At 38.3% G+C, this 19,298-nt stretch overlaps 1 protein-coding gene across 2 annotated transcripts in view; it reads right to left on the bottom strand.

Annotated features, from left to right (window-relative positions):
• Positions 1–19,298, bottom strand: part of arid3a (AT-rich interactive domain 3A) — a 76,432-nt gene that overhangs the window by 43,620 nt on the left and 13,514 nt on the right. For both annotated transcript variants that reach the window (XM_032572457.1, XM_032572456.1), the window contains exons 2-3: positions 9,058–9,685; positions 8,139–8,421 (exon numbers count right to left, since the gene is read on the bottom strand). In XM_032572457.1, the coding sequence (XP_032428348.1) occupies positions 8,139–8,421; positions 9,058–9,383 (609 nt within the window). In that variant the 5' untranslated portion in view covers positions 9,384–9,685. The remainder of the gene's footprint in view (positions 1–8,138; positions 8,422–9,057; positions 9,686–19,298) is intronic.

The raw sequence follows: 19,298 nt of genomic DNA on the forward strand, positions 1-19,298 counted from the left end.
TGGCTTTGACATTTGGGTTTTCACAAAACGAAAGAGTAATAAAATCTCAGAAAACGTAGCAAACAAAATATGTTTGAAAAACTTTACCTATACGTTTTTGAACAAACCAAACCTCTAATATGATTCTATTAAACATCTTTTAGAGCAAATGAAAGAAAATGACTAGAAATACTACAAAAAAATGTATTTTGTAACTTTTTAAAGGTTTTTTTTTAATGATTAACTCAATTACTTTAGTTCTCTTTTGCTCTTTTTATAAGCTTTTGTTATGATAAGGACAGTTATTTTCTATTAGTTTTGGAAATTGTTCAGTTGGAAGAATAACTGCTCTTTTTTACTTTCAAAACAATTGTTAAGGAAAGAGCAGGACCAAAGGCAAATGTAGTAGATTAGCAGTGGAACATCATCTATGCTGCCTGGATTTTGAGCATGTCCTGATGCTGAGACAGCAACTTCAGTCAGAGGTGTTTTCAGATTAAGTGCAAGATTGACTGCTACTGGAGATCCTTCCTGCCCACAGCATTATTGTCACAAAATGAAGCCTAGTTTATCAATTTTCAATTAGGGATCGGTTGTAGATTTAAACTTTGTGCTAACCAACAAAAAAGAATCCCAGGTTTTCAAAAAGTATTGTAAAAAGAACAGAAAAAAAGGATTTAACAACACATCTCAAGATTGTAAAATCCAAGACTGGAATAATCCAGTGTTGCTACATGCTCTGTGATGACACTAATAAACCAAATTGATTTGATGTTTCTCCCAAAAAAGTATGACTTTGCATTCAGAAATGTGACCTGGAACTGGGTTACGCAAACAGAAACAGACATAAACACTGTGAAGCAACACTGTCAAGTTTTACAGGCACAGACCTGGAGACTCATGTTTTTAAGCTACCAGGGTGCATTGCTAAGTACAGTTTGGGGAAAAATAGCTGATGAAAAGAAAAGCTAACATTTGTGTTTCTATCAAAGCATAGCGCAGTTTAACAGTTCAGACATCAACTTTTCACGTTTTGTCTCGTTAGAACCACAAACTTCTGTTTTTTTATTTATTGGAATTTCATGTGAAAGACGAGCGTCGGCATAATTTTTTGACTTGCAAAATCAGCTTTAAAAATTAACAGAAAGTGTTGCGTGTGTTTGTGTTGAACCTCTCTACTCTGATCTCATCTGAGCAAAATTAAATTAAGCACAAACATTTAGGACTTACAAAATAAAGTACAAGCTAGGGCTGCAACTAACAATTAATTTAGAAACTGATTATTCAAATGATTAATAGATCGATTGAATAAAAAAATAGCACATTCTGCTGATTTTCATTTAATCAGTAAAGCCTTTTTTTTAACAATATTTGAAATAAATTAAAAGATGCAAATAAACAAATAGTTCATTTTTTAAAAATCAGAAAATAAACAACATATTACCTAAAATGCAATAACTTAGGTGTACACTTGGTCATTTGTAGATTAATGAAAAATGTGTTATTTTTCACATTAACTGATTAATAACTGGATATCTAAAGGTGCATAATAGGAGGGTTTTTTCAGCTCTTGCAAAATTTGAACTTGGTGAAGCTAAAACTAAGACACTTGAGTTCTGGATAGAATATATTTACAAACAAAATGGTTTTTTACCTTAAGTGCAAAATGTTTCATTTTTGGTACAGTTTTGGCTTAATTGCTGCTCTGACTGTGTTGTTCTTTCAGCAAATGGTCTTTTTTTTAGTTTGTACACTCCAGTTACCAATTAACTGACTATTAATTTAGTTGACGATTATTTCAACAATTGATTAATCACTGCTAATCTGATTAATCAATTCAGTCCTAGTCCATAATTATGGAGCATTATGGACTCTCAGGTGCTTTTGTAGATTCTTTTGAACTTTTTTTTATTTACAAAGAGAAAAGTGTCGATGTTGACGTTAATCCACATAATGATGGAGCATTTTTCAATGCTTAATCCAACTTTAGAAAGAGAGAACCTACCAAAATATGGACATCCACCAAAAATGACCAAGCAAAGGATTATTTAAAAGAAGCAGACTAACACCTCAGATGGGAGAACCTGCTCATAGGAATACTATTAGACATCTATTCCAAAATAACTGCCCTTTATTTATGGGGGACTTTTTGGAGACCACACATTTTCAGTTTGAAAGCAGGACTTCAAGTCTTTCTTCTCAAAACTTGTAAAGCTTGTATGCCAAACTTCTGCTCTCTTTCAAATATTCACTGTGATTTCTCAAACCTTTGTCCTCACGCGCAAAACTTGTCCCCGTTCGGATCAAATCTCTGCTTGCAAATCTCTCTGCTCGCTTGCGAATCATTTTCTGCTAGTGCTTGGAACAAAAATGTAACGTTGCCTGGCAACCTCTGAGCCAATAGAATGAAAGTGTTATACTGGGTGCGTTTGTTTCCTTCTAGTGGGTGTGCCTGTGTAGCTACTGTTGATTGTAGCAACCTGCACCACCCACTGGATATTTTTCTCTCCAGCAGATACAGTGAAGCATAAAATCTCAGGAAAAAGGCTGTAACCTGAAGAAATTAAATAAAGTTTACTTTCCAAAGCACTGTAAGCTGGACATGTTTGGACTAAAACACTCGTTTGTGAAGGTAAAGGATTACCAGAGCGAAAGGTTGAGCAGTCGACTAACTTCTGAATAACGGGTGAAATTCCTGAGCCACAAAGACACAAAAATGCACTTATTATCATTAATGATAAAAGTAACGCTGCCCAGTCAGCACTTTTCCACGTCTGCATTAATCATATGAAAACTGAAGGCAGAACCTTTTTAGATGATAGCTGTTATATAATTACTTTTATTGCATTGTTTTTCTGGGGCAGACGATTACCGTGTGTTCGCTGCTTCACACATAACAGCAGCTACAAATTTTCTGCTTCATCACTTTTGATATTTCACAACAACCAAGACCAGGCAGAGCCGTGAGATATAAAAATAATAATAAAAAAAACTGCAAGACAATGGTTTATAGATCTACCAATAAAAGGCAATGAAGAAACCACAAATGTAAGGTTGAGAAGAAAAAGAAGAAGCAAAATAAATATGCAATCTAGGCTATGCAAAGCAAGACAGTTTGAATTATCAGGAGGCAGCTATTATAACTGGCTATAACTGCAATTACAGCTTATTGCTATAATCATCCAAGGCCAAAAATAGCAATGTCTTTCTAAAATACTGGATTGTTTTTCTTTCATTATCCATTTTCTCTACATCTATGGTAAGATAAATACAATGCAGGCTTTAATAATCTATAGATTAACAAACAACCAACATGATTAAGTGTCAGATGCATTAAACGCAGATCTAATCCACAGCCGAGTGACGCATGACGATAAAATTGCCCAGTATGTCGTACCTGCCACATGAAATCTGAGAATGCCCTGTCAGGGCACTCACACAGGGAGGGGTGGGTTATTTTCAGAAGCAGAGTATAGGTTTTAGAGGAGTTATATTCCACAGCCTGTAATTACAAAAAAAAAATAGGCCTTAAATTACAGAATCTATAGTTAGGGCTTGATAATGAAGGCTGCGTGCAACGTGGCCGAGATAATCCGCCTGCGACACGCGTGTCAGCGATGAAAAGAGTTGAGAAACGTCGCAGACAAGACCGGCCCGTTTCTCACACTGATGAGCGTGTTTTATGGTTGGAAATATTGCATCAGGCCATGATTGTGTTTGCATTGCAGTGGCGGCTTCCATTATGTAATAAGCTGCTGCGTAAAATGGTGGCTCAGTCCGTGCCACACAAAAACACACACGCACGTATATATAATGTATATATACAGTACAGACCAAAAGTTTGGACACACCTTTCTAATTCAATGGGTTTTCTTTATTTTCATGACTATTTATAAGGCAAGAAATCCCACTTATTAACCTGACAGGGCACACCTATGAAGTGAAAACCATTTCAGGTGACTACCTCTTGAAGCTCATCAAGAAAATGCAGAGTGTGTGCAAAGCAGTAATCACAGCAAAAGGTTGCTACTTTGAAGAAACTAGAATATAAGGGGCATTTTCAGTTGTTTTACACTTTTTTGTTTAGTGCATATTTCCACATGTGTTATTCATAGTTTTGATGCCTTCAGTGTGAATCTACAATGTCAATAGTCATGAAAATAAAGGAAACTCATTGAATTAAAAGGTGTGTCCAAACTTTTGGTCTGTACTGTATATATATATAGCTCTGGAAAAAATTAAGAGACCAGTTAAAATGATCAGTTTCTCTGATTTTACTTTTTATAGGTATATGTTTGAGTAAACTGAACATTGTTCTTTTATTCTATGAAACTCCGAGCAAAATTTTAGTATTTAATTGCAGAAAATGAGAAATGGTGAAAACAATGAAAAAGATGCAGAGCTTTCAGACCTCAAATAATGCAAAGAAAACAAGTTCATATTCATTTAGAAATAACAACAGTACTGTTTTAACTCAGGAAGAGTTCAGTAGTTCATAGAATGAAAATACAATGTTCATTGATATTTATAGAAAAGTAAAATCAGAGACACTAATAATTTTAAGTGGTTTCCTAATTTTTTCCAGAGCTGTATCTGCATTCAGATATATTGACCCTTTGCACGTGACGTCACGCTCTCCAGAGCTCCGCCCACTCCGCCATGACGGCGTCCGTCTAAAAACAGACATCTGGTTGGCTAATATCACTATTATTTAGTTGATTTCACTTTAAAAATGGTCACAGGGTGCGGTGAGGTCAGCTGCACAAACAGATAAGGATGTAAACCGAACTTGTCATTTTCCTGTGTAACTTTTAACGAGGAAAGATGCGGCAGCGATGGACAGCAGCGGCCTAATGTCATAATGACTGTTAGCCCTCGATGTAACCACGGATTAGCAGCGAACACTTTTTACAAGGTAAGAAATATATGAACGGTAAGATTAACGTTCATATACTTAATAAGTAAGTATAATTAGAAAGATATGAAAATTCGCTTTATGGAGAAGGTACGTGTGTAACGTTAGTAACCATGGAGACAATGCCGCACCGTCATGTAGCCTAGCATGTAAGGAAAAAACCAGTTAGCATCTAGTTTTTTGTACGTTTTTAATATTGCTTCGGTGTAAGGGGAAACGATGTTTATGACATAATGATATAAATCATGTGGAGTGAATTCAGGCAAAGTCGCTAATTGGATCAACACGTCAGGAGGGAGGAGGTTCGGGTCGGTTTGTAAGCTAACTGTTTCTAGCTTCTGTAAATACCTCCGTCTTTGAGCCCCGACCAGGTGTGTTACGTTCACAGACAAATTAGCTCATTTGAACAAGTAACAAGTTTTTCCCAAGTTGGCAAAAACAACATGGGAAAACAATTTCCATCGCTCTGTTCAATACTCTGTACAATCCATCATGGCGCCTTGAATGATTAAGTGACAAAGTGTCAGTATGTACCTACAGTATGTACTGTATGTATACAGGCGATGAAAAACTGGCTTCAGCTCTGAAGTGGAGGCATGTTCACTAGATCTATTTTATAAACTATAACCAAGGACACTAAAAAGTACATCTATAACTTCAATGATTGCTTTACACAGCAAAGGTCAGCCTCCTGATAAGACTTTATGCAATTTCCAGAGGAAAGAAAATTGATTCTGTTCCAGTTTATATCATATTTACAAACAGTGGGAAGTTTTTTTTGTATCTGAACTGTGTTTAGATTTCTGTTTTAACTGACAGCATGCAGTCTCCGAGCTGTTGACAGACTTCAGTCTTCCCATGTAAACAGCCCGTCTTGTTTCAGTCAGGCCTCCCTCATAATATCCAGCCGCCCACTGGCATGTTTACAGTAAACTCCTGCACGCTAAAGCTGTTAAAATGCTCCCTGACCAACCCTCCCCCACTCCACTCTGGCTTGAATCTGCTCAACTCAGTCAGGAATAACGACCAGACTCCACTCCTGGTGCAACTCAGTAGAAATGTATCTTTTTTTAACGCTTATTCAATTGATTTTATTCTTTTTTTTCAGTTTGGTTTTGAAGCGAATACAGTTTCGTTAAATCAAAAATGAAGACATTTATAAAATTTTGAGGGGAATAATCGTTTTAGTCAGTATTAGGTTAGTTAATGCTACATCTAAGCCTGGATTTAGTGTCACAGTGAAAGAAAGAGGCAATTTATCGTTTTTTATTCTTATTCAATCTGTTTTATTCTTTTTTCAGTTTGTTTTTGAAGCAAATACTGTTTCAGCAATTAAGGAAAATGAAAATATTTATTAAATTTTCAGGGGAATACTAGTGTTAGTCAGTATTGGGTTAGTTAAAGCTACATCGAAGCCTGGAGTAAATATGTTGAAAAAGTAATTTGTTTAGAGCAGGACCTTTAACGCAGGGTCAGGTGGTAACCAGGGTTAGTTTAGTTTTGGGTTAGCTTTATTTCGTTTTGACGGTGTGTTTGTATAATCCAGTTAGTTTGAATACATTTTTAGAGTGCATTTGCTAGTGTTTATTAGTTAAATATTGATTAGATTTTGTTTTGTTTCATTAGTCATAGTAGTAGTTTTAGTTTTTTGATCAATAAATTTTGATTATGTAGACTGAATCAGGAATATGATACAAAAGAAACCATTTTCAAAAAATGTTCTCAATTATTTTTGAACAACAACTGATTTTATTTTTTGTTTTATCCCAAGTTTTGTCGTCGCCCTTTTGACAATTAAAGGCAGGAGTTGTACAAAGTGCCGTTAATTATCAACAGCTGACGTAAACTGCTTGAGAAAAATCAATATTAGTTCAAAACACTAATAAATAATTTCAGTATGTTTTAGTTAGTTTTATAAACGCACAATATAGTTTGAGTTTGTTATAATTTTCCCCCATTAATTACTGTCTTTATTTATCTCAGTTAAGGAAAAATCTTTCTCAGTTTCAGATTTAGCTAGTTTTAGTTTGCTATAATAACCTTGGTGATGACATGTGCTTTTTAGCTGTTGATTTCCCAGCCTGTTCAGATTACATCATGTGCAGCTGAAAGAGTCCCAGAAGGTTCAACGCAAGAAGAACGGAGGAATATCTGCACATCCCTGGTGACTAAATAAAGGCTTTCACCTTCACTCTGATCAAAAATTAACACAAAAATACTCCAAGATGGCGTCGAACTTCCTAATTCAACTGCCAGTCTACACCTGAACGAAACCGGTCTCTCCATCCATGGCTTTACTGATCATTTAAATAACAACTGCTGGTTTATCTCAGTGAGAAACCTGAAACCAACCGAATGCATTGAATGGGCTGGAAAAGTGTTGTGTTGCAACGGTCTGTTAAGAGCAGACAAGACGAGACAGACGGGAGGCAAAGCGACGGATGGAGGTGGCATCCAGACCAGGGAGCAACACGCAATCTCCACCAACGAAAGAGGAAAAGAATAATCCTTCATTTGTTCCTCGCCAGAGAAACTTCTGAATGTCTGAATTTTGTTAATTAATAAGAATTTATTTATTTTGAACATGATGGCAGTATAAAATAACACAATTAATAGTTTTTTTTGTGTTTGTTTCAACTAATCTTGTTGCAATAAACAATAAATCAATTAATCGTGTGATGAATTAAAATCAATTTTCTCTTTTTACCAAAGACTGAACGATTAAACTCTTCAGTCTGCTTTGGTCTCAACTAGCCCGTTTTTTAAAGGACAATTTTGTTTGAAGAAACTTTATAATTCATTTTATTTGTTTTTTTGGTTGGTTTGTGTATTTATTTTGAATATTTCTTCCAGTTTTAGCTTTAAATGTTTGTTAGAAATTAAAGTTTAATCATCTTTGACTGGGTGTACTTGGATCATTATGTCATGACCTTTATATTGTAAATGGTGTCAAAAGAACAACATTATTGTTTATTGCAATACTTTCTGGGACAATTTATCGTCCAGCAAAATAATAAATGTTGCTGGATGATTGCTAATTGCTAATTTCAGCAATTATCTTTTTGGATAGTTGGACCTCATGTAATGTTCAAATAAGATAAATATAACTTTAATTAAAATGTCCTTTTGAATATAGATTTGTGTGCTTGATATTCAAGCAACAGATGAGTTAAAACGTATTTCTTCCCTCTGGTATCGTGAGACTTAAAGATTTATCTGTAAAAAACAGAAGAAGCAGTCTCACCTGTCTGAACTGCTCCTCGTAGGTCCATTCTCCGTGGTCCTGCACGCCCAGGTGGCTGTGTGGAGCGTGGGGAGGCATGATGGCGACGCGGGGCTCCTGCTCCACGCTGGGCCGGACCTTCGGCAGCTGGGAGTGAGGGTGGAGATGGCGGTGGGGCAGCACCAGGATGCCCTTCCCAGGAGCCACGGCGTCGTGGCCGGTCGGCAGCCCTTCCTCTGCCAGGTCGTCGTCAAAGTCTTCGTCCATGTCGCTTTCAAAGTCTCCCTCGTCCCATTTCCGTTTGCTGGCGTGTGAGGAACAAAAAGGTAGACTCAGATTTTGCAAAAGCTAATTTGTTGTTTAGGAGCCGGGCGAAATGGGTTAAAAATAAGATCTCAGAAATTTCCAGGTTTTTTTTCAGTTGAACAGAAAATATTTTTAAAATGTAACTTTTATCTCAATCACCCGTTTGTCAGTTGTACAACGGAGTGTTGTGACCAGGCTACAAGAATTTTTGTTTAATTGATATGAGCATATTATTATCAGAATAAATTCAAAAATGCTTTATTAATCCCAAAGGGAAGTTAAATTTTCTTGTAACTCATTAATTTAGATTCTTCAAAGAGTTATTGAAGACGGTGATGAATAAGAATAAGAACAACAGAAATAAGAATGATGGATAAGAATGCAATTTAATAATGAGAATTTATTTATGTTTTTTCCCAAATAAAAAAGCTTAGTTACTAGGATCTGACCTGAGCAGCTTGGTTTGTTTGCTTCTTTTCTTCTAAATAGAAACATTTATTGCTCAATCCTGTTATATTTGTGTGAAATATGTTTAGGTACGTATTAAATATTAAGTACCATCTGTAAAATGAAGAAACTCAACATGGGAAACCCTGTTGAAAAACAATCCAGATTTTCTAATCGATGGACTTACATCTGTTCCTCCTCGTCGGAGCCCATCATGTCCTTGTAATGCTCCTCCCCTTCGTCGTTGTCGTCGTCTCGCTCCTCCTCGCCGCCGCTGCTGCGCTTCGACATGGGGCTGTCCGACACCCTCTGCAGCCCGGCGGCGGCGGCTCGCATGGCCGCCAGCGCCGCTATCTGCGCCTGCTCGCCCTCGGGGGCGGCGCTCTCCATGGGGTCGTTGCCGGCGCGGACCTGGGCGTGCTGGGCGATGGCCTGCTGCTGTAGCTGCTGCTCCATCAGAAGCTTGGCCCTCTGCTGCCTGTGCAGGTTCTCCATGACGGCCTGCAGCTTCATCTCCGGGGAAAGCGGCACTCTGTTCAGCGGCCTTCCTCCCCCCCTCTGAACGAGCAACAACTTCGCTTCCAGTCAAGCGACGAGCGTCACACCTCTGTCCCAGAATAAAGGGCGACTACGAAGCGTGCCGGTGACAAAGCACCTTTAAGACGTTGGGGATGAACAGGAAGGTCTGAGACATGCAGTCGGAGGTCTCTGAAGCCTCTCGCTTGTTTCAAAGCCGGGGGCAGAGCTGAGCTGTCGAGGCACAAGCGGTGGCAGTGGAGGTGGGGGTACAAAGCTCCGCAGACAAACTCGGTTACCTGAGGGGCAGAAAAAAGGGCAAAGTGTCAAAATGTTCCTCCACTACTTTCTGTTTAAGTCAGCAGCATGAGCAGCGGGGAAAGACGCATGATGATATCTTCCTTTCAGAAACAAAACCTCTTTCTCTGTCCTCCAGATTACAGGTGAACGGGTTTTGTGTTTTTATTGATTTATGAGGCCATTATTGGAATAATTGTCAACTCATTTAGTATATTAATCGATTAATTGCTAACTGGACTATACTCCAGTTAGCAACTCTGAGCAGTAATTCAGCCAAAACTACACAAAAAAGATATGCATTTTGCATTTAAGATACAAAAATTTAGCTTCAAATTCTGGTTAAGAAAATCTCATATTAAGCAGCTTTTACTACCCAGTTATGAACTCATTAATCAAAAAATAATAATCAACAGATCTGTTCTATATTGATAATGAGCTTTTCACACGTTGATGTTATTATTTTTAGCTGCAGACGCATCCTTTGCTACAAATAATCAAACATACTCTAAAGGACAGCTGTGTTATGCAATTTTAGGCAGTAAAATGTCTATTTTCTTATTTTAAATGGAATGAAATTATTAGTTCATTTGCATTTTTAACTGTTTCTAATATTTTATTAAAAAAGGCTTAAGCGGTTAAATAAAAAATCTGCAGAATGAGATTTTCTTTTATCAGAATAAGCAATATAATAATCAATTACTAACATAATCATTAGTTGCAATCATAATGGAGAAATGGAGGACTTTTATTGCGCTTGCTCCTTGTTTTGCAACCAACACATCGTATAAACCATTACAGGGAGATGAAGTTAATGGGTGACGCTGCACGGTAAAAGTCCAGCACATTTCCAAGCTGCTTGATTAATCATTTTTAAAGCTCCGACCTGCAGCGGCCAAGAAAGTATTGTGTCTCAATTAACTGAAATCACAAGTTAAGACAATGTGACTGAGGAGAAAACGCTTAATTTCACACACAAAACCCAAGTTTCAAAGCAAAGTCCCTGTGACGCATACGCAGAGGCCCAGAGATAACATCTGTCATGCAACGTGTGCAGGATTACTCACACCAGAAACTGAACCGGTGAGTCGCTCACAGAGGGCCGAACGATTCAAAAAAAAAAAAGAACGAGAGGAAATGAAATCACAGGAAGAAGTGTCGTTTTTCTCACCTGGTTGGACTGAATTTTTAGATAAGCTTCCAGTCAACGCAGACACAAAACTGCAACCGCGTCTGGGCAATATTGCCCTGACATGGTCTTTGAGGAAATAAGTTTCCTCAAAGACCTGCAGGTGAAGCCCACTCATTTTTAACTGCCGTGTTTCCCCCTCACCCCTGTTTTTGCCTGTGAGTGACACACAGTGGGGAGTTTTTCTGCAACTTGTGTAGGTGGCAACAGTTCGCCAGCACACCTGCTTCAGAAAAGGTCCAGGTATGCAAAACAGCCTCTGTTCCAATCTTCTAGGAATATTCTTTTAAAAAAATCCCTATTGCTAAGCGCTTACTGCACAACCAGGCTGCGGCTAGATCAGTCGGGTACAGATAAGAGCTGCACTCAAAAGTCAACAGCACACGGGGAAATTAGATTTGAGCACAGGTGCTGGACGTGCAGGAGTACCAGTCATGACTGGAGCTGGCGGTGACTGTGCGGCACCGCTCGTTCAGCCGTGCTGACTAATAAAGGTAGACGCAGACTTTCGCAGGCAGCGATTTTATACTGACAGCGATCAGGATTTTCACCGTTTTTCTGAGCTCACCCTGGATTTGAGAGGATATTATAAAGGTATTGTTTAGTTTGTGTTGTTATTACAAGCAGCTCTGAAGTCAATGTTTAAAATTTGTACCTAGAGTCAAAAGTATTCGTATGTTTCCACATCAGAACCACAAACTTTAAGGCATTTTACTAGATGTGATCGGTCAAATAAATGTAAAGTGAAACAGATTTTACAAATTAATATCTTAAAAGTGTGGCCTTAGAGGACAGTAGTGCAGTAGATTTAATTCTGCTGGGGACCAAAATTGCAACATTTGTTACATTTTCATCTGGCATGGTTCGCTTTCACACTGCACTGTCAATCAAATTGAAAAACATGTTCCCCTCCTCACCTGTGGGGGCACTGGACCAAAAACCACTGAAGGAGACACTGAACGCAGCTTCATTCTCCACAGAATGTAAACAAAACTGTCAGATTTTAGCAGTTGTAAGATTTCTCTTTTGTTGTTGGCAAAAGACAAGTCATTTCTCCCTCTAGCGCTAAATTGCAAGTTTGTTTAGGTTGAATTTACCCAGAATGCCCTGCGCTATTGTTCACTACCTGCTTTTGGAGCGGTTTCCGGTCCAGTTGGTGTTCATATATGCATTCAAAATGAAACAAGAGTTTCATTCGGTTCGGTTCACTTAAACCGAACCGAGACCGAGCCAGAGTTCGAGTCCACACTCAGACGTCCCAAAACGAACTGGACTTTCCAGGCAAATGAACTGGAGTTTAATTAAAGCGGATTAAGTAGAGCTGGTGTGAACGCACCCTTTGTTGGGCAGTCTAAAGAAACCCATTTATAGGGAAATGACAACATTTATAGAAAGTCATAAGAAGTCCCATTTACATGATGCTAAAATCCTTGCCTTCTGGTCAGATGAGAACTGAACTGGGATTTTGGGGGTTTTTGGTGTAAAATTAACACCAAGAGGACGGAGAAACACCTTTATGGTTTGGGGGATGCTCATCTTCAGCAGTGGCTGACAAGACTGGGATGGAGCTGCACATCCTAAAAGTAAGATCTTAAGATGTTAGCATACTTAGGCTTAGGCCAAGTTAGCCTACTTAGTGCATGTCATTACCGCTGAAACAATTAATCGTGACGAATCAAGTATTGAAACTATCATCAACTAATTTAGCAATCGATTAATCGTTAACTGGAATATACAGGCTCTAAAAAACGAACATTTACTAAAAAAAAACAACATACTCAGAGCAGTAATTAAGCCAAAACTGTAAAAAACAATTATACATTTTGTATTTAAGCATATAAAAAAATAATTTATCTATAAATATGATATGCTGAGAGCATATTTATTTATTGACTTAAGTTAAGCTTCACCTGCTTCAAATTCTATAAAAGAAAATCTTACGTTAAGCACCATTTGCTGTCCAGTTATAAGCTGGTTAATCCAAATAAATCACCAGATCAGCCCTACGCCTTATTGATGTTAAATCGAGCAGAAAGCGCTGAACTTTTCACATGTTTATGTTAGAAGTTTCTCTTTTTTGTTTGTTTTTTGCTGCAGATGATCAGACGTACGCTAAAAGAATCCTATGTTATTGCATTTTAGGCAATAAAATGTTCGTTTATTTTAAAAAACGAATTACATTTATTCACTTCTAACATTGTATAAAAAGGTTTAAGTGGTTAAATAAAAAATCTGCAGTACTTGCCCATTCTTTTTAAATCAAATAAATAATCAGAATAACCATTCTTACTAAAATAATTAGTAAATTAGCTGCAGTCCTACATTTCACACGTTTCAATTTATTTGTAAAACATGTTGGCATTTATCTTTCTTACTTAGGCGCCTCTTTGACTTATTAGATTCCAGTTAAAGTGACAAAATGTGGCTTCTTGTCTTCGATGTTTTTGTCCCCTTTTGAGAGCTGATGCTTGCAATTCTTACAGCTGACCACATTCATGACAGGCCTTGAATAAAACATACTTGGGAGTCAGCACAGCGTCAAGGTAATACCAGTCTTCAAAGTACCACCACATTAAACCGTGCTGAGCTTACCTAAAAAGTGACCACCGCAGCACTCTTCGCACACAATAAACCCCGTCATTACAATGAGGGTATTATTTTGTCTCATGAGAGGAAGGGGGGTGATTTTCTTCCCCAAGTAGTGCGCAGCTTTTACTGGAGATACTCAGAAAATCTTCGCAACTAGACGTAGACGTCGAAGAGGAGGATAAACAGCCTCCAGTTCAAGGTCTTGCCTTCTTCTAGCGACGTTATGCATCCATTCACAGGAAAATCATCTATTTTCCATATCTAATGTTTACATAGTTGTGGATACATAATGAAAGGCAACACCTCACAGACATCCTGGTGTTGCTCTCTGACAGGACGCCACTGTGATGCGGGCGTTTTTCTTTTAATAAAGACACTTGCGTGTGCCAAATGGAAAATAACTGATAGTGCAACATTAAACCAGCCTGACCTAACTGGAAGATCAACTTATATATTTACACAGTATCTGTGATCTTGTGTTTCGTAAGGAATTTAGCATATCACAGACCGCATTGGCACACCACATTATTGAATGCTTCTTCTTTCTTTATGCTGAACATTTTTACAGAAGTCAAGCCACTTTTGGTACAGCAGCTCAAAAGAAAATGTATAAAATATTGCAAAACAAGTTAAACTGCTGGGATTCTTGGTAGCTCAATGAATAAGAAGCGGTCTGCATACCTGGAGCTCACCCTTATCCTGATATCCCGGGGTCTGCTCTGCTCCTCCTTAAAAGCAGACACTGATAACGACTACTAAACCCTTCAGATGTTGCATTAAGACATGTGTTACAGACGCCTGTCTGGCCCAGTTGAGCAACAAACAATAGCTGCTAAAAGCAGACAAAAAAAAAACCTCAAGGCGCCCAACGGTATAGCCATATATGTTAGAGGAATCTTGCGCAAGGAAAGAAGAGCTGTGAAACTTGTACGTTTCCTCAGAGGGTGAAGGAAGTGACAACCGACAGAGAAAACGCCGTGAGCCAGCCGACAGATACTCAATTTTGATTCACTGGATTCTTTCACGGGCGGCGGAGGCACAAGCGGACATCAGCAGCTGTCAGGACGAAGAATAGCGCCAGTGTAAGCGGGATTAAAGCATCTTACCTAACTGGATCTGGTTTGACTCAAAACAACTGCACTGCTCTCTGCAGCTGCAAAGCCAAACGAAGACACCCAATGATTACTCCTAACTATCCAGAAAACAAAAAATGGGAGAGAGAATCATGCAGAAACATCTCTATATACATTACACATCACTCATATTTTGAATTAGTCAGTCTCAAGCGATTTGTCACGCAATCCATGTTTGTGCCAAAAGTAGTGCCGCCCGCCACTTAAGCCCTCGCTCCCCCTCCATGTTTCATGAATGTGATTTCAAAGACAGAAGTGATTACAACAAAGCTGTTGTGTTGAGCCTTCTCCGGTACAGGAGGAAGCAGAAGTGGTCTCTTTGTTTCATGCCACTGCTCATCATAAGCATCATGATTTCCTACATGCAAGATGGTGCAAATTCCATTGCGCCACCACACACGTTCTGCAAGCTTCCTGAATTTATGCTCAGATGTTTTCTGAAATGTATATTTGTGATGTGACTGACCGGAAAGCTGCTGCTGTCATCATCGTTTTTAATTCACACTAATCCAACAAGTGATGTTCTGACTGACTGACACCGTTGGATGATAAACTGTGAGGCAGTTTTATTAAAAAAAAGAAAAACTAAAGACATTCAGACTCGACTTAAACATAATTGGCTTCTTCCTCTTTGCTCTAGCGACGTGGTAGCGTGAGAAGCCTAATGCGAGTTTCCTACATATAAACTTGATGAACATTGCTTGCGGAAAACTTTGTCTCTGTCAACAAGAACAAAGGTTTTTAAATTGCACATGTTGCCCACAACATTTCCTGATGCCTTAAATACAATACCATCTTTTCTTTGTTTTAAGATTCATTCAGCACCATGTTTCAAATAAACATGGTTTAAACTTGTTTATTCTTTTACTATAAAACCAGGTGATGATTAGCAACAGGATTTAGGGAGTTAATGGCAGATAAGAGAACCTATCAAACTTTTACACGATTTTTTATTTGCCAGCTAAATGGATGAAAGTTTCCGTTCTTCTTGCACATTTAAACCCATGTTTTAAACCCGATAAGGCTTTTAATACCCAGTGCACAGCAGAAACGTGGGGTTATACATTGTGAGGCCTTCTTTGATCTCAGAAAATAATGAGAGGATATGAAGATAAAAGACAACTTCCTCCATGGTTTTGTTTCCACTTTGTGAAGGCATTCTAGCCATAGAAATGTGGGAAACGCTATCTCTGTTAAAAGCTCTCAGCTGGACAAGTTTGCCTCCAAATGCAGACGTAATTTTTCTTTGACCAAAGGAACAAGGAACAAATTGAGCTCCTTTTCTGTTTGCTGACATATGGCTGTTTTTTTATAGCCAACCATCTGCTTTAGTGACTGAGGAGCACCCTCCGTGCAAAACAACACAGCAGCAAAAAAAGAAAACCCAGTTTGAAAGAGAGAGAGAGAGAGAGAGAGAGCCCCCGTCAGATGGCTGCATCAGATCAACACAAACACTTTCTTTCCTGTCTCATGTTCAAACCTTAACCTGCCGCTTACATTTCAAAAGAAAGAAAAATTTAAAACAAGGAATTGATGAGCTTCTCGCAATATAACAAAACTTAAATAGAGCTTCATATGATTAGATGATAAGATAATAATATGGCATATGCAAAAAAAAATGTTTAAACCTGCAGCATGTACATTTATAAAAAAAAATATATTTTTTTACATATTTGCTGAAATTGTCACTATATCATGACAGTTTGGGATAAGACTGATAATCTTTAAAAAAAAAAAAAAAACAAGCTCCTCTTCCGTCTGGTGTTAACTAGAAACAACCAATCAGAGGCAGAGGGCGGGTCTTAGTGCTGCCAATCATGCTCACCACTTATTCTTCCTTCTCCACCTCGTTTTGAATGCTAAGGCTGGTTAGCATGACCACAGACGACGGTGGATAAATGGTTTTCCTGTAATTGTGAATTAACATGGCGGACACAAGGTTGATTGACAGCACTAAGACCCTCCTCCTCGCTCTGATTGGTTGTTTTTGATGCAGTGCATTTCTACAAACGGCGATAGCAGCACAGGGAAGAGATCGATTTTTTCACAGATTATCTGTCTCATGTTATACTGTCACAACTTAACAAATATTTAAAAGAACATGTTTTATAAAAGTTACATACTGCAGCTTTAAAGCAGAAATTATTCCCCACACCACTGCAAAACAACAACATGCTGCAAGTTACATTAAAAATAATATTTCTTATCAATAATATTTCTTATATTATTTAATTTTGATATGGTGGTTCATTGATCAGCCTAATGTTCTGCTCAAACCTTTCACCTATCCAAGGTAATATTGCTGCACAGTGTTTTAAAAAAAGCATACAAATGCAAAATTAAGTAATGAGAACAATAGTAAATATATTATAGAATAATTTTAATAATAAAATTGTAATAATTTTGTAAATATCCCACATTTATTTCCTCATTTCCCTCATTCCCTGACACTAAAATATGCTGTTTATTGGCCCCCAGTCAGTGAGACTCCATCCAGATGCAGTTTTCTAATTAAATCATCACATCAAAATTGAATTTTTCCATTTTGAGCCACATTTTGTTGCTTACATATTCATCTCCAACAGCCTACCTGCACTCAGAGGTTTTCATGACCTCTCCTTAAGTTAGAGACCTTCCAGTTTGCCCTGATTACCGATCAGTGAACAAGCTCCCTACCTGTCATCGATTCAAAAAGCTCACATTGCGTCTTGTTTTTAAGCAACACAAAAAAAGGAGCAATAACAGCAGTGTGTATTAATCGGACCTCAGGGCTCATTTAAGGGCCTCATTAAGAGGCTAACGGGAAAACACCTGTCGGAGAAGGTGGCAGGAGGAGAAACTGGCAAAGGAACTTTGGCAGTTGGCCGAATCAAGGATAAAGTAGAAACGACAAGAGCTAATGGGTTAATCCTCTTTTTTTCTAAACCCACATTTGAGAAGTGGAAGATTGCGAGGTCTGAGCAAACAGGGCAGAGTGATAAGAACGAGAGCTAAGGGTCTAATTCCAATGAGATAAAGAGACACACACCGCCATACACACATATAGCTGCATATAAGAGCAGCTGCATGCAAAGAGCGTGGACGTCATAATCCTTGGTGTCCTGATCTTTCCACATGCTTTGTTACTCTAAGCAATACAAAACCGAAAACGCTAAGGAGAAAGTCATGCATTGCTGCCACTGGCTTTACTGTTTTCATTGCAGCTATTATTAGCGACTCAGCTGAAGGAGGATAGAAAAAGCAGCTTCATGTTTTTTCATGCACTAAGAGAAGAACCCGTCTCGTTGCCTGGTCGAGCCGTGCGGTATGAGAGAAGCTGGGTGAGGTCTGGGTGAGACCTGAAACTATGCATTAAAATGAAACGTCTGTTCTGGTTGACTGAAAATCACAGAGTCTGATTCTTACAGTGGTAATCCAGTGTTCAGCTTCATCTCGGGCGCCTCGGCTGTTCATGTAAATCAATGTGGGTGACACTGTAACGCTTTCCCCTGGATTTCAGCAGGTTCATTATGAGTTTCTGTGGGCGGTACTTGAGCCGTCATTCTTTAAACTAAGTTGTTGTAATAATGATTTTACTACCCCTTAGCAAAAACTGACTTGTCATTATTTGCACCAACGTAGATCTGGGTGATTAAGATCATTTCTATCATTCAGTGAAGTACAGCAGACTTTTCATGGACACTTGAAACCAAATATTTACATGCAATAAATTAAAAAAAAGATACTGTTTCTGTTGCATAGTCTGAGGCCTAGTCCATACCTGGAAAACAACATTTTTTAATGCGTTTAGGCATCTAATCCACACAAAAACTCTAATTATTTATAAAGAATGCAACCAAAGTGGAGATTGGATGGGCAAAATTATTTTTACTTACCAGAAACCTGGATATTTTTTGCTTATTTTAATTGTACGCAGTTCTTTAAATGTCCTGTGAGTAAATATATTTCCCCATTTATCCATAACAACTGGAACTTTAGATATCTAGCAAGTTATTTTCACAATTTACCGTTTAGTAAAAGAGACCCTCTCATATTAATTTCACTCCCTGCTGTGGCGGGGGTGAAAGTACCGTAATAACCCGATATTAACTTTCAGAAACCGTTGGAATTTTTCCGATAGCGCAACGTGTGGCGGAATTACGGTACTGCAAATTTGGCTGGATTGTCGCCAATCCGTTCTGTCTGGAAGAGTTAAAAAGCTTCTTGCAGTAGTTTGTTGGAGCTTTGGCCCATTTCTCCAGACAGAGCTGGTGGAACTGAATCGGGTTTCACCTTTTCTCACAACATTTCCATGAGCCTGTGGGCTTCCTCCTCATTGAGTGGCCTTTCAGTTGATGTTCAGGATAAATTTCACTGTGATCTGCCATTCTCTTACCAAATCCATCCAGGGTCTTTGCATTTGTTCTTGTCGTTGCACCAGAAGATGTTCTCTCTTTCAGAAACATGTTCTGAATTACCATATCCAAATGCTTGCCAGAAACCCCGAATAAGATTCCTTTTTTAAAATAACTGTTGATGATGAACAAAAGAAAAATATGGAAGAGAACATTTTGTGTTTTGAAACGACTGGTGCCCCTTTATACTGGTACCAGGCCAGTGTCATCAACAAACGCATCTTCTCCTTTTGGAACTGAAATATTCAATACCTACATTTAGCTTGTTGTTTCTATCAGATCTATTAATCCTTCCAGGTTTTAAAACATC

Source organism: Xiphophorus hellerii, chromosome 9 (assembly GCF_003331165.1).
Source record: "Xiphophorus hellerii strain 12219 chromosome 9, Xiphophorus_hellerii-4.1, whole genome shotgun sequence".
NCBI lineage: Eukaryota > Metazoa > Chordata > Actinopteri > Cyprinodontiformes > Poeciliidae > Xiphophorus > Xiphophorus hellerii.